Here is a 14,945-nt window from a genome sequence, read left to right on the forward strand (position 1 = left end):
GTGTCTTGGTGTCTGGAAGACGCCTATCAGTGCTGCATTGAGTTTCACAGATGGAGGATGACATCTCATGTCTGGGTGTGGACGAGAGCCGCTGCGCCGTGTGTAGAGAAGACTTTCTGGCTCCAGTGGTTCTCTGCTGCATCTCATGCGATCTGAGCTTTTGTAATCATTGTTTGGAGCAGTTCTGGTTCAAGCATGGCACTAAAGAGTGCCCTCTCTGCTTTGAACAGAACCTTGGACTTCCACTTAGATTTTGTGGATCACATGGAGAGAGATTGTTTCTCTTCTGTGCAACTGACCTGGAGCCTGTTTGTTCTTTGTGCCCGAGATCAGGCCTGCACATCAATCACAGAGTGTATCCCTTAAAGAAGGCATTCAAAGATCAAAAGGTAAGCCGAGTAAAGGATAAACCCTCTTTAAAAAAAAAAAAAGGTGTTAAGAATTGTTTTTAAATACCTTGTGTAGATTTTTACAGCTCTGGGACATTCCCAGAAATACCAGAAAATGCCTGTAAATTTAAGTCAAGTGTTAAGAGAATTCTTCAACATTGAATTTAAACTTTAGTCCCTGACAATTTGATTGTCCCTGCTAAGGATAATTACACCTCATTAACCAATTGAGGCTTAAATTAAACTCACTGCTCCTCCTTGTGGACACAGTAGTCTCTGCATTGTAGTCAAATGACTGCAATACTCTTTCTGTCAGCCTTTGTGATTTCTTTGTGATCTGTCTGTGTTTGCATGCAGGAATGCATGCAAACACAGACAGACACAGACAGACACAAACAGACTCGTGTTGAAACAGGAAACCCTGTAAACTTCATCTTCATCATTTAGAAATTATGTCATGTTTAATACATATTCAGTTCAACAAATCTTTCACCTGAAGATTAAAAGAGTCACATTTAAAATAACAATTCCAGAGGCTATATTTGGTGTAATTATACCTGATATATAAACTTTATATTATGGAAACATAAATGTTGCGAAATAAAATAGTAAAATAAAATAAATATCTGCCATATTTCTAATAGTATGCAGCAGAGTCACCTAAAATCTGGCATGGCTGTATTGTGTTACAGCGTGTGTCGGCTGTTATTTTGAATGACTTTGAACAACTGCACTGGCACAACCATAAATCTGACTTGGCAACAACCTGACTTGTTTGGTTCAGAGTCTCTCAATGTGTAACAATGTCAAAGTTAATACTTAACTGTAATAAGGCATCGAATAGACTGTTAACATGTAAATGCAATTATTTCCGACTTTAAATTCTCAAAGTCTAATCTTCATAATACTGATGGTAATGTCATTATGAAGTATAAAGGCTGAGGATATTACTTGCTTTAAAATAACCTGTTGCAAATACAGCACTCACTAATAACTGCCCTGCCTGCATAGTTTATAGTCTACTGCTAACCCAGATAGCATGTGTGGCATGTAAGGGCATATACAAGTTGAAGCTGCACTAGTTTACTGTACATTAGGGTTTGTAATTGCAGGATCATATTCAATGTTTGTCTCTATGCTCACGCTCTTGCTCTATTTTTGGTGCAGCACTGATTCTAGAAAACTAACCCTGACAACAAAGTACCGGATTACAGAACCAACAAGGTCAGCTTGATGTGAACAGACTTCTGTAAGTCTGTGTGCACACTTTGCTTTTTGGTCATTTTTAAAGTCTTTAGAAAATCATCAGTTGTGGGTGTTACGCTAGAGGGGGGAGTGGATTTATAATACTTTAAAAACAGGCAAACTGTCAACTCTTTAAAAGCTGTTACCAAAAACTAAAACCAAACTTGACATTTAAAAAAAGCTTTTGCTAGTGATCAGCAAGAGGATGATTCATTTCCCACATAACTTCATTCTAAACTGGTTGCTCTCGTCTATTTATATCTTCACCCTGTGACTTATTTTGGACATTGTTCCTCCATAAGCTCTTTCATTACTCTGTGACAGGTTGTTTCAACAGACTACTCAAATAGTCTACACAGTACGGTTCCAGTGTTAATGCAATCAAAAGACCATCTTGAGTGCAGCTATTTCATCATCACTGATTATGAGAGCTCTTTTTAGTAATCATTGGGCCCTTCAAGCTATTTACAGACTCCTAAATCTAAATGGACTTTGTTTTATTCTGAGGTGTGGCGTTCATTTGAGAATCAGCGACATGCATACTCAACCCAAGACAATGTTACATGGGATATGCCTTTGGGAGCTGAGGTATTAACACTTATGTCTGAGGTCAAGATGAGGTAGCCTTCCAGAAACATGGGAGGGGCCTCGGATCCTGCCTGGTCATCAAAGCCCTGTGAAGAATAATGGCCACCAGACGTGCTCATCTTGAGGATGACCTTTCCTGTCCAATTTGTGGAAATATTCTTAGTCAGCCTGTGGTGCTCACTTGCAGGCATAGATTTTGTAAATCCTGCCTGAATGACAGCTGGGGGACACAAGGCAGTGAGGATTCACACTACTGTCCTCTGTGCTGGCGCCGTTCCTCCATGGATCAAATAGTGGTAAACACTGTGCTGGAAAAGTCCTGTGAATCTTTCAAGAACGACAGGAGCAAGAACGACCCAGAGGCTTGTAAGGAGCATGGAGAGAGGCTTACTCTGTTCTGTTTGGAGGATTTGGAGCCAATCTGTGGAGTGTGTGGGAAAGCAGCCACACACAAAGGACACAAGCTCTACCCCATTGGGGAAGGTGCCCTAGACTGTAAGGTAGGCCAGTTAAAGTTGCAGGTTTGATGACAGAAGTATTCAAAAAGGTAGCACATTTTCAGAGATCGTTGTTGAAATATCATTCACTATTTGAAATTGATTTCATTTACTAAGAAAAAAAGTGTCAATGAAGATTGATTATATTATTCAAGATCATTCACATGACCGGTTAGCTTGCAAATAACACTATATTATTTCAGCGGTATAAGAAGTGGTGCCTTTGAAACACAAATGTACAGCTTGGTAAAATTTTTGTTTGTGTTTTCACCGATCTTTCCTTTATTTTTTCTCTATCAATTCTCTAAGACTGATATTACGATATGTGTGAGGGTGTTTGGTGCAGTTCATTATTCTATTAATAGATTTATATTTTTGGTTTGCTGTTGCCATTGGGGTCCCGGGTTGACTGAAACTTGACACCTATCATGATACTGTGGTGATCCTTCTACTTTCCAATTTCTCAATCTTCAGTAGCAAAATGACATGAATCTGTTGGTTGCCATATTGCGTCTGTGTCTTAATTCTAAGTTCCTTGAGCTCCATGTTGCTGATATTACCACTGCACTTAATCTTTCTATAGTTGTGTCGCTTTATTTGAAGCTGTGGGAATACTGCTATGTATGAGTGCTAGCAGCTGAAAGCCCCACATTGTGCTGAGAGCTGGGCCACCTGCCAGACTGACCTTGTTTTCAAGTGTTGATTCCCTGTTACCGACTTTATAGGAGGAACTGCGAAGTGCGCTACTGCCTTTTAAAGAAAAGCTGCAGCTGTACAAGAAGGTGAAAATGGCCTGTGAGGATATGGCAGAACATGTCAAGGTAGGGTTCAATCTGTACATGTGACGTTTAACCAAACAGTGTGGAAGCAATGAGTAAACACCAATAATGTGTCTTTCCAGAACCAGGCCGAACACACTGAAGCGCAGATCAAAGAAGAATTTGAAGCCCTTCACCGTTTCCTGAAAGAGCAGGAGGCTGCCAGACTTTCTGCTTTAAAGGCTGAGGAGGAGCAGAAGAACCTCATGATTAACCAGAGGATTGAGGAGATGAGCAATGAAATGACATCTATCTCCAACATCATCAGATTAGTGGAGAAAGAGATGAGCTCTCAAGATGTCCCGTTTCTCAAGGTAGATGACCCCGTGGCCTCGGAGAATTCCAATAGCAAGTCTTCACGGCATGTCATTGCATTCCTTTGTGGTATCGCTATCTGACAGTTGTTCTCTTCTTTTTTTCTTCTTCAGAACTACAAGGAAACAATAAGGAGGTGTGTTTCATGGCCACATCTTAACGCATCATTTAAGCTTCTTTTTAGCACAAGATGACTAAACACAAATCTGAAATGTATTTTCAGAACCTGGAAAATTTCCCTTGATCCGCAAGGGCTTTCTGATGCTCTGATTGATGTGGCCAAACACTTGGGCTCTCTGAAACATAAAGTGTGGGAGAAGATGAAGGGTGTAATTAAATATTGTGAGTATAAGTCTACCTGAAAAAATAAATCCTCTCAAATCTTTACGATTCATCATTCCTTTCCTCTTGACATTAATATCCTCTTTTGTTTTGTGGTTAGATCCTGTGGTTCTAGATCCAAACACTGCGGCGAGCTGCTTCATCATCTCTGAGGATCTCACAGTGGTTCAGAACAGTACTCAGATTTTCAAGCTGCCGGACAACCCAGAGCGCTTCGACATCAGTGCTGAGTTACTGGCCGCAGAGGGATATACCTCTGGACGCCACAGCTGGGATGTGGAGGTGAAGGACAACACTTACTGGGTGGTGGGAGTGGCAAGTGACTCCATCAACAGGAAAGGGAAGCATGTGCTGACACCAGCCGAGGGATTCTGGTCTATAAGGTTTCGCAACGGAGAGCACAAGGCCTGCACTGCACCATGGGAGCCGCTGGACATGACTAAAAAGCCTGGTGTCATAAGAATAGTTTTGGACATGGATCGAGGCAAGGTGACCTTCTATGACCCTGATGAGAGAAAACCTCTGTACACCTTCACAGGTGTCATCACGCCAAAAGCCTTTCCTTACTTCTGCACTGCCTGCAAAGAACATCCACTGAAAATCCTCCCCACAAGGACCCTCTTGTCAACAGACAACTGATTCAGAATGTACATGTTGTCTGGAATGTAGAATCCATTGATGATGATGATGATGATGATGAAGGGCTGCTCATACTTGCAAAGGTTGTCTGCTTTTTTGTTGTTGTCGAGACTACTAAGGGAAATCACAACACTACATTTCCAAGTAGTTCTTCTTTTCCTATAAAAGATGTCAAACAGACATGGTGTGTTTTAAATTATTTAATTTGAGTTACAACTAAAAAATTTATCTGGGGGAATCAGAAATTGTAAATAGCTTCACATTCGTTAAACATCTATATATTACAATATTACAAATTTATTACAGGAAATGGCAGTCACTATTTGTGACTCAGCTTTGCATGAGACTAAATCCCTACTTCCACAATCTTTTGAGCTGCTCTAAAATAAAAATTAAACAGATTTTTTTTTTGCTTTATATAAGGCACAGACAGTAACAGTTTTCATCTTTCTGAAAACCTTGGACACAGTTAGTCAGAGGCTCAGATATGACAAGTTAGATTATTCTTCAATTGTATAAAAAAAAAGACTCTATTGTTAGTGTTTGACCTAGAAGCCACATTTACTGCACGTTCAATTTGTCTTGTAGCCAAATCCAAAAACAGCAGTATCTCTGTAGCTTCACACTCAAGTATTGCTTCAACCTTTGTGGATATTCCTGCAGCATAATTCATACATGGGTTACACCCTGTAACAGTTTTGCTCAATACCATCCCTTACTGTCCTTACCAACTTATTGTAACATGTTTGCTATTTCAAATGTGTTGTGAGAGAAACCCACTTTATATGCGGTGATACTCAGAGGCGTTCTTATGTCAGTTAAAAAAGAAGTTATTACGAAGAATAAATGTCTCCGCATTATGTTCCGGTGTGTTACTTCATACAGTGTTAAAACTTCATCTTTAACAATGCTCTGCCTATGTAAGTAGTCGTCTCTCAACTCTGTTCCCTGAACGGTTCAAAAGCAGGCAGCTGGTGCACCGTGACTGACTGATCCAAACATCAGCTTATTCATGTGTTATCCTCTCTGAACTGGAATGCAACGCTTTAGCCTCCACGTCATAGGGACATTCTGCCCTCTGCTAAAGCACTGTATAGCTCCTCGTCTACAACCTCATAACGCGCAGCTCGATTGTTCAAAAAGAAGATCTGGTCTGTGGTGAGACGTGGATCGTATCCCTCCCTCTGCAGCCTGGTTTTCTGGATTTTGAATGTACCTGCACAGGAATGTGGGAGAACATTTAAAAACAAGTATTGTTTTACTTTCACGTGAAAATGAATGGGGAAAGTTAACATTCTCATTAGCTCGTTAAAGGGATATGATGACATTTTACCCGTGGTGTCTACGTGGGGCGAGAGTCGCAGGAACACCGGGCGAGCATACGGAGGAAGAGCTCGTTGGACGCTCTGCAGGAAACCATCGAAGTCAAACGTCCCTGTGGTGTCTGCGATGGAAGCCATGCCTGCCTTACCTTCCACACCTGAGCAGCATATGAAGACACAAGCTTGTCAAGGAGCAAGTACAGCCCAAAACGTAAAACGAAGCAGGTGTGGTCTAAAAACGTGATGCTCAAATCAGTAAGAAAACAAAGTTCGTCACCTGGCACTGCCACACCATACACAGCCACATCAGTCTGACCCAGGAGACTGCTGAGTACTCCCTCCACCTCAGTGGTCGAGACATTTTCTCCTCTCCAGCGGAATGTATCCCCGCCACGGTCGCGAAAGTACATGTAGCCCAGATCATCCATCACCAACACGTCACCTGAGGAAAACGACGCAGCGAGCAAATGTTTGACAAGCTTGTGTGGAAAAGAAAATATCATATATTTTTGCATTTCAATTTTCAGTTTTGGGAACGATAAATATCTTTATCCCCAAGATTTTAAAGATCAACTTGGCTGACCTGAAATATATGCAGAATCGTCTTTCTTAAAGACGTTGTGAGCGATCTTCTTCCTGGTAGCATCCTGGTTAGCATAGCCGTCAAAACGCCTTAACGGGTCCTCCTGGTTAATACGACCAACCAGAAGCCCTGGCTCCCCTGCAAAAAATTTTTTTTAAAAAAAAAGTCTAAAGGGGATGCTTTCTGAAAAACAAAACAATCATTTATTCAAATCTAGTAAACGTCATTATTGTAGCATCAGTGTTAGTTACCAGGGCGACAAGGCATACAGAGGCCCCGGCTGTCCCGAAGCAGCTCCATGCTGTCCTCGTCCACCCTCACCAGACGGATTGGGTACACGTTGGGGAGGATGCGGCTGTTGAATCCACATGCTCCCACCTGGCAGGACAGATTTTTCCTCAACTGAGATCCAATTTGCATTTAATGACTGAAGACATCAGAAACACTTGCGACTGCTAACCTTTCCATCCATGTTGGCAATGCTACAGTTGCACTCGGTTGCTCCGTAGAACTCGCCTATCTGTTTAACCCTGAATCGTTCTGTGAACGCCTCCCACACACTGGGCCGCAGCCCGTTTCCCACCGCCAGTCGAACTTTGTGGCCCTTTTCAGACGGCCGTACAGGTTGAGACAAGAGGTAGCGGCAGATTTCCCCGATGTACTGAACAACCTATGATGAGAGAGCAGGTTTGTTATTCAAGCAGCACATTTTCACAATTAATCTTTCATAGTTATTGATTTTGTAAAATACAGCACTTTAAAATTTTTTCCAAGCATTAGCTCTTACAGTGCAGTTGTGCTTAATGCAATCTTCCCAGAAGCGGCTGGCAGAGAATTTCTTTTTCACCACAACAGTGAGGCCGTGGATTAGACACTGACCAACTCCCATGATACCACCTGGCAAAAAGAGAAGCTTACAATTCCAATGTTCAAACGTCAAACTGTATTCAACAAGAGCTGGAGGCTTGATCGCATACCTGCTGAGTGATAGAGAGGCAGACAGTCATAGATGATGTCATCCTTGCGCATGCCAAAGGCAAAAAACCCAAAGGCAGCGATTCTGTAGTAACTGTGGTGGGAGCACAGGAGAGATTTTCAGACATCCATCATGAACTGCTCAGCAACTGGAACTCCACAACCGTAAGTAACTTACCGACTGTGAACCACGATGGCAGCCTTGGGCAGCCCTGTGGTGCCAGAGGTGTAAATATAAAACAGCCGATCTGCGGAAGAGAACAGACAGATGAAGACTTCTCTAAAACAAGCGCGTGTTTGATAATCAGAAAAAAAAACATTGATCATACAAGAAATTTTTTTTAGCGTTCTCAAATTTAAAAGTGATGGATTATTCTCAGAGTTTTGCACAGATAAGAGAGCTGAAAGTTTAGACACGTTGCACACACACACCCTGGGAATTTGGATTAAAGTTGTCAGCCTTACAGGAGGAACTTGTTCATGTCTTAACAGATTATATGATTCAATCGGTTCAAAGTGAGGTTCAGTGACAGAAGCCTTCGTACCATTCATGCCTTTTGAGGGAACACAAGGTGATGGAGGATGTCTGGATGTAGAGGTCAAAAGTGGGTCCAGAGGTCGAGCATCCAGACGGGCCAGATGGTCGGCACTGAGGTCTCCTGTGCAGAACCGTACCATGGACTGACTGAAGGACGAACCGACTTCCAACACGGCTAACATTTAAAAAAGGGAAAGAAAAGGGACATGGGAAGAGAGCATACAAGTTTAAGTCTTACAGAATTGTTGTAATTACTCAATGAATGTGTAATGTTAATTCACTGTTGCTGCTCAGTCAGGCCTGACGCAGTTTAGTTTGGTCTAGACACCAAGGACAGCTTGGAGAGTCACAACGGCTCTTCCTGATATCTGTAAAGGATGTTTGGGAGAACTTGTCGTTCACTCCAAGCTCCTAGACATCACAGATTAGTCTAGGTGGGTCAATGTGGCACGACCCTGATAAAGTCTTTTTGAATATATGCAAAGCTTTTGGAAGTGTCCAGCAGTGATGTTTGAGCATGACGCTGAACCACATGTGTGATGTTGAATAATGTCTCCTGCAGTATTCATCTGACGTATAAACGTTCATCAAAGTGAGCCATCTGAGTCTAATGAGTCTCAGCAACTAGTTTGTTGCTAAAGATATAAAGCATTAAACACCTCTCAGACACTGGGGAGATATTAAATGGTAAATGGACTGGAGCTTGTAAAGTTCCTTTTCAGTCGCCTGACTACTCAAAAGCGTGTTTACACCCCAGATCACACCCATTCACACATTGATGGGAGAGGTTGCCTTGTGAAGCGACAATCACAAGTAACTCATAAGTCATTCTCACACGTTCATACGCCTTTGACGAGGCAGAAGGAGCAACTCGCCCAAAGACGTATCGTACATGTGGCACGGGGAGCTGCTGCTTGAGAGACGACCGACCGAGCGATAGCCGCCGCAAATGAACACAAAGGCTGAGCGAAGTGAAAACTTCCAGCTGATACTGAACAAATTAAAACATTCAGTAAACTAAGTTTACACACACACACACAAGACCTTGCTAAAACCGGAGAGAAGACGAGGTCCAGTACATATACTGTTGATAAAGAGGAAGAGGAGAATCAATGACTAAGATCTTCAAAAGCAGATTTTAAAAGAGACTTTTACTGTCTATGTGATCACATGATCACAATGTGATTGTCACCACATGACGCATTGGTACAAACAGTTACCATCACAGCTGCTGTTGAAACAGAACAAAAGTTTAAGTGTTACACAACATCACAAAATGTACTGCACACCACAAAACACAGGAGTAAGTGTCGTTTGTTGAATAGTTTGTTGCCCTCTAAAAATGACCCCGTCATTTCCACAGAACTGAATCCTAAACTCATCTTCGCTGATCACCTTTGCCCACCTTCCTTTTCACATTCTTACCATCAGCAAGCTCAGCTCCAAATACGATGGCCCTCGACCCCGACACTCCGATGCAGTGCAGGAGGGAATCATGGCGAAGGTTGAAGTTGATGAGGGCAGCTTCCACCCCAACCTTTGACAAGCCAAGCCACAGCGCCACCTGCAACGGCCGGCTTTCCATGAAGAGGGCCACCACATCCCCCGAGACCCATCCCTGACTTCTTGCCCAATGGGCGACTGCATTGGACATCTCATCAAGCTGGGTGAAGGTCCACGTCTCTCCAGTGGCTTCATAGATCAGTGCTGGTTTATTTGGATGGAGTTTGACCGTCCGGGCGAATATAGAAGGAATGTTGCTTCCATTGCGAACATATCGCCAAAGAGCCAGCTTCACCCTCAGCAGTACATACAGGCCACTGGTGAAGGTCAGCAGAGGAAGACATGGAGAAATCAGATAAGTTCATACACACACCCACATCTGCATAAGAAGAACTACATGTTGTAAACTTACTTCAAGTCTCTTTTGGCAGTGCGTGCTGCAATGTAGAAGTATTTCCAGCTTTTGGTGCCCAGATAAACCCCAAGGCCAGCTGCCAGGCTCCAGGACCAGGACACTCCGAAGAGACGCAGCAGTCCCATTGAACCCAGAGAGGCTGAGACACTCGCAGCATTGTGCATTCTTGTCATGAAGAAAGTGGAGAGAGACGGCTCTTTATGTTAGAAATCTGCATTACTGACAACCTAAAATTGTTGTTTGTTTGTTTGTTTTTTCTTCCCCGAAGCAAGGTTGAATTACTACAGCAGGCTGGTACACAGGGCAAAACGAGTGTAGTAATAAGTTTAAGAAGTTATCAGCAGGGATAAAGATGCAAACAAGGATGGATCACCCCATGTCAATTAAGGTATAATAGACAAACATGGACATGTATTCAACACAAGCAGCTTACCTTTAAGTCTATAGCCTGAAGCGATGTCACCTTTCACCCGATAACCTCAACGGTCAGCACAACTTGTTGGGAACTTTCACGGAAATTATCCAGTGTTTAAATCTAACCCTCCGGATGATCGGGAGCGTCACGAAGATGTACCAAGTTAAAAACAGCACTATTGAGCTTATAGATGTTACAACACTTTTACAGTTAAACTGCTGGTCAGCACGACTGTTGTTCAATTAGCTGGTAAACTGTCAACATTTAAACGACAGCGAGGAATACGTCAAACCTACGTGAGCGAGTCCTCCAGTTCAACATAGTCTAAGAAGACGTATTCATTACTGGGTAATGTGTACAAGTCGCCGAAATCTAAACGAGAAGTGCTGAGCGGGTCGGGGCACAGCTATTTTCTGTACTCCATATTGAATAGAGTCATTGCTGAGGAAGCACCGCCCACTCATGGTATGAGCTTCTGTTAGCAGCTCGTTCATTTGTTAAACTCGCTGCTTGTCAGGCTGTTCTCGACTATGACTGGCTTATACAAACCCCTCCCAATTTCCCAACCACTAGACTTGCAGGTGGCTGCTATTGATAGTAGCATCGGTTGCGACTACTAACTATGTTGTGAAATGTAGTGAAAGTTTGTGCCGTACGACATTCACTCTGCTTTCTTACAGACTAGAGTCTACCAAGTGCTGATAAAAGTAACAAAACAAAGTTATGAAACTATTTTTTTATAACTTTACTGTACATAAAATAAAAAATTTATTTCAGTCAAAAAAGTTCAAAAGCAATATTGTCACTGCAGACTGAAGGCCTGTCTGGGTGTCTCTGCATAAGAGCCGTTTTCTGTTACTATTGGTCTCTGGGAATAGAAAGCACAGCACACTCGAAAAAGCACTGCTCTCCGCAGAAGGATGTACACCCAGGGGTCCAAGATTTGGTTCCAGGAGGCCATGCGTAACCCCAGAAGAATGAAGCCATCCCTTGAGGCTGTGGGGTTTTGTTTGAACTGCATTACAAGAATATGGATCTAGAATGAGAGAGACAAAATGATTCATTAGGAGTAGTGTTTTTTTTTTTTTTTTTTACCACAGATATTCTTAGAAATAGCCTAGCTAAAGTTAGCCCAAAAAAGGCACAAGTTCTGCATCTAATAAAATAAATACACTCACAAGAAAAGGGCTCCAGCACACACAGGAAACCACTGTGATCACAACCAGTTGCACCATCATCTCCAGATCCAACGAACAAAACATGGTGGAAGACGATGCAGCTGATGAGTGGCGAGTTCGTTGAGCTGCTGCTTTTGTGTTAACTGTGTGGGACTTTATTCTGGCTTTCAGCAATGCCAGGCCACTCAGTATGTTGCAGAGAAGAGAAAGAGTGAGAGCAGAGAGACCGAGGCATGAGAAGATCAGGGCTAGATTGGTGTCAGCTGCAGTCTTTGACCCATGGATAGGCAAGAAACACCATGTTCCCGGGAACTGGGTAGTGTAAGTCCCCACAGCAAACAAAGGCAGAACTGCTATAAAAAGTGCAAGAGAAGACAGAAAAAACACAACTCGCACCACGTGAGTCAATTTGATCATAGCAGCATGAAAAAAGGGCTGGGTAATGGCTACACAGCGCTCTACTGCCATAGCACAACCCAAAAGCAAAGGGCACAAGCCAAAAAACACCATACTTGCCCCGAAGATCTGACAGAATTCCTTGGTGGGCTTCCCTGCCTGTATTTTATTCCTCTGATTCATGTGCAAATACAAAGCAAAAGCACCTGGGATCACATGACCTCCCAGGTCAGCCAAAAGTAAAGCCACAGTTAACAACAGAAATGGTGCTTTGGATTGGCGGCGGAATCGGACCCGAGACTTCACAAGGATGCCCAGAGCTGTGAGGTTAGATATGGCTCCAAATACCATAGTGAAACAGGACATCCCTAAACCTGAAGACCTGACAGCGGGAACAGTGCTGCTGTTCAGCCAGGAGCTTGACTGTGTGGATAAGTTGACCTTCATGTTTTGGTGAAAGATGGACGGCGTAGAAGAGGTAGAAAATAAAGTCATGAGTGTCGATGATGTCCTCATCTTCAGCATCATCTACAGAGAATAACAGGCAAAGTTAAAAAAGAGAAAGCCGTTGATATTCAGTTCGTGAGCTGCTGTCCATTAGATGCTTCAAGTCATTCATAAATATCAGAGTTGTGTAATGATTTTATACCTTATTCAGAAGAGTGAATACTGGCTGGGTAATAATAAATAGGAGATGATGGCACTCTTCCAAAGCCTTTTTTTACAAGTGTCTTTAGGTTTAATGCACAAAGGGTGCTTTGGTCGAAAATATAAAAAATAAACAATAAACTTCAACATCACAAATGCAAATTTGCAAAGTTTTTACAAACTATGAAAGACAGATGACCTGACAAGGCCAGGTGCCAATTCAGAAAACCCTGTGGTTGCACATCAGCCATGCAAGCAGATGCCCTCTGACTTTAATGAGTTGTCGGTGTGGGGAGGAAATGTGGAAACTTGTGGCATTTCTGCTGCACGTCTTTTCAGAGGGCCTCCTTTCACAAGAGGAAACTCTTTTCAAAACATTTTTTACCGTCACTTCTACCACCACATCTCAGCTTTCTGTGATGGAAACACAAGTTGTGGGGTTGAAAATATTAATTTGTAAAAAATGTGTAGTCATTTATTTTTGCAATAATAGCCATTAAAGAAGCTTTAATAAACTTTAAAAGACACATATTTTACAGAGAAATACAGTTTTTTTCCAACAGCAAATTTTGGCACCAACAATCTTGGTTTTGTCATCTACATATTCCAGTTTGCACAAGCACCTTCATACATTATGCACTCTGTTTGAAATCTGCAGCAGGTTTGTTGAATCCCACTCTACGTATGATTTTTTTGCATAAGGACACGGCAATAACTTACACAAGCTGTCTATTGTACATGGGTGGAACTCTCAGAGGTGTCAAAAGGTGTCACAAGCTGACAAGTCATCAAAAAAAGTGAAAGGAAAAGTCATGAACGACACCTGAGCTCAATCTGCTTCTTTTTCATCTTGTTTTAACTCTAACCTTTGGATCCATTATTCGTGCATTGTTCTCATCCTTGACATTTTATTCGTATTTTTCTGTATTTGTTTCTCTCGAAATAATTTATTTGTTATTGATGTTTTGTAACAACCATTCGATTGCTTTATTGGTAGCTTGCACCAGTGATCAGAGGGAGGTATGAGAGTAAACCTAATATTTACAATTTATGGTGGAAACTAGTTTGGGACCACATGCTTAAATGGAATTCAGGTGTTACTTTAGAAAAAAACAGTTTTGACTCTTCAAGTTTAGGCTATTCATGTGACACATAGTAGATACAAAATGTTCTCTCAAACATCAGCTGTTACTCTTATATTCTTCCTAATTTCATTTATTGAATACTATTAAGAGTTAGCCCCTTCAGTACATCTTAAATACCCTTTATCAGGATGTCTGATTATGTCTTTACCTTCTCGGGATTGTTCCTGATTAAAAATTGATTAAATATTAGAAATCATCAATGAATTAACACTTTCCAGATCCAATATTCCAGTCTTATTGGGTTTTTTTTGTTGTTGTTGTTGTTTTTATTTGTATTAAATCAACCGTTACTTTCCTTATTTTGCCACCAGAAAAATAAAATACTCAGTATGAAGTAACCCACCATTAGATAATAATGAATTATGAATGACATTTACCTTGAGCTGACTCCAGAAGTACACAGGACTGTTGGGAATATTTCAGAAAAATGGAGAGAGGGCACATGTGCATCTTGTCTGCAGTGTCCCACAGTTATCACTGTTCACAATCACTTGTTCTTGTTCTCCTCCCTTGCTCTTCCTCCGCCTCTCTGACATTATCTCTTCTCCATAGTCCGGCTGTCTCTCTCCAGAGGCTCTGCAGCTATTTTATCTGTACGTGCTGGACCTGCACTTTTCATCCTCCCTCCCCATCTGGATGTATCCTTCATCCTCATCATCTCCTCTGCTCATCCACTGAACCAGAGGGAATTTCAGTCATCACTCTCACTCTGTAGTATTGATCCAGTGCGAACTGAAGAGTTAAGCAGTGCAAAACAAAAAAGTCAGCTTCACTGCCAACATTCTACGGAATACTTTTCAATAGTATGTCTTATTCCATGATATAGAAAGGGATTTGATTATATGAGACTGTCATGTTTCGGTGGCAGTAGCTAAATCCGTGGGGACTTGGGTTGGGACACCGGTTCAAGTCACCCTGGTTGAAGAGGTGTCAGGGCACTCTTCTGAGTACTGTTGAGGGGCCCTATAGCAAGGCACAGAACCCCTTATCAGTC

The 14,945-nt window shown here is 42.1% G+C and overlaps 3 protein-coding genes across 4 annotated transcripts; 1 reads left to right on the forward strand and 2 right to left on the reverse strand.

Moving 5' to 3' along the window:
* The first annotated feature begins 37 nt into the window (after nt 1-37).
* Nucleotides 38-5,013, forward strand: trim35-13 (tripartite motif containing 35-13). 2 transcript variants are annotated; one of them, XM_079365571.1, is made up of 6 exons: nt 38-389; nt 3,445-3,540; nt 3,621-3,851; nt 3,966-3,988; nt 4,076-4,194; nt 4,295-5,013. In XM_079365571.1, the coding sequence occupies exons 1-6, from the start codon at nt 51-53 to the stop codon at nt 4,831-4,833; spliced, it is 1,347 nt and encodes a 448-aa protein (XP_079221697.1). In that variant the 5' UTR covers nt 38-50; the 3' UTR covers nt 4,834-5,013. The 2 variants fall into 2 exon arrangements, with proteins under 2 accessions (XP_079221697.1, XP_079221696.1); XM_079365570.1 differs by lacking the exon at nt 38-389 and adding an exon at nt 400-2,722.
* Nucleotides 5,014-5,018: 5 nt separating this feature from the next.
* Nucleotides 5,019-11,008, reverse strand: slc27a1a (solute carrier family 27 member 1a). Its single transcript, XM_079365565.1, has 13 exons — nt 10,603-11,008; nt 10,167-10,334; nt 9,677-10,071; nt 8,259-8,426; nt 7,892-7,961; nt 7,716-7,807; nt 7,526-7,635; nt 7,199-7,408; nt 6,990-7,116; nt 6,739-6,876; nt 6,433-6,597; nt 6,167-6,313; nt 5,019-6,049 (listed from the first exon to the last, which is right to left on the reverse strand). The coding sequence occupies exons 2-13, from the start codon at nt 10,331-10,333 to the stop codon at nt 5,892-5,894; spliced, it is 1,947 nt and encodes a 648-aa protein (XP_079221691.1). The 5' UTR covers nt 10,334; nt 10,603-11,008; the 3' UTR covers nt 5,019-5,891.
* A 136-nt stretch (nt 11,009-11,144) lies between these two features.
* On the reverse strand, nt 11,145-12,831 carry ptger1c (prostaglandin E receptor 1c (subtype EP1)). Its single transcript, XM_079365580.1, has 2 exons — nt 11,763-12,831; nt 11,145-11,620 (listed from the first exon to the last, which is right to left on the reverse strand). Exons 1-2 carry the CDS (start codon nt 12,684-12,686, stop codon nt 11,387-11,389), a joined length of 1,158 nt encoding a protein of 385 aa, XP_079221706.1. The 5' UTR covers nt 12,687-12,831; the 3' UTR covers nt 11,145-11,386.
* Nucleotides 12,832-14,945: the final 2,114 nt, after the last annotated feature.

The sequence above is a fragment of the Symphodus melops genome (genome assembly GCF_947650265.1).
Source record: "Symphodus melops genome assembly, chromosome: 17".
NCBI lineage: Eukaryota > Metazoa > Chordata > Actinopteri > Labriformes > Labridae > Symphodus > Symphodus melops.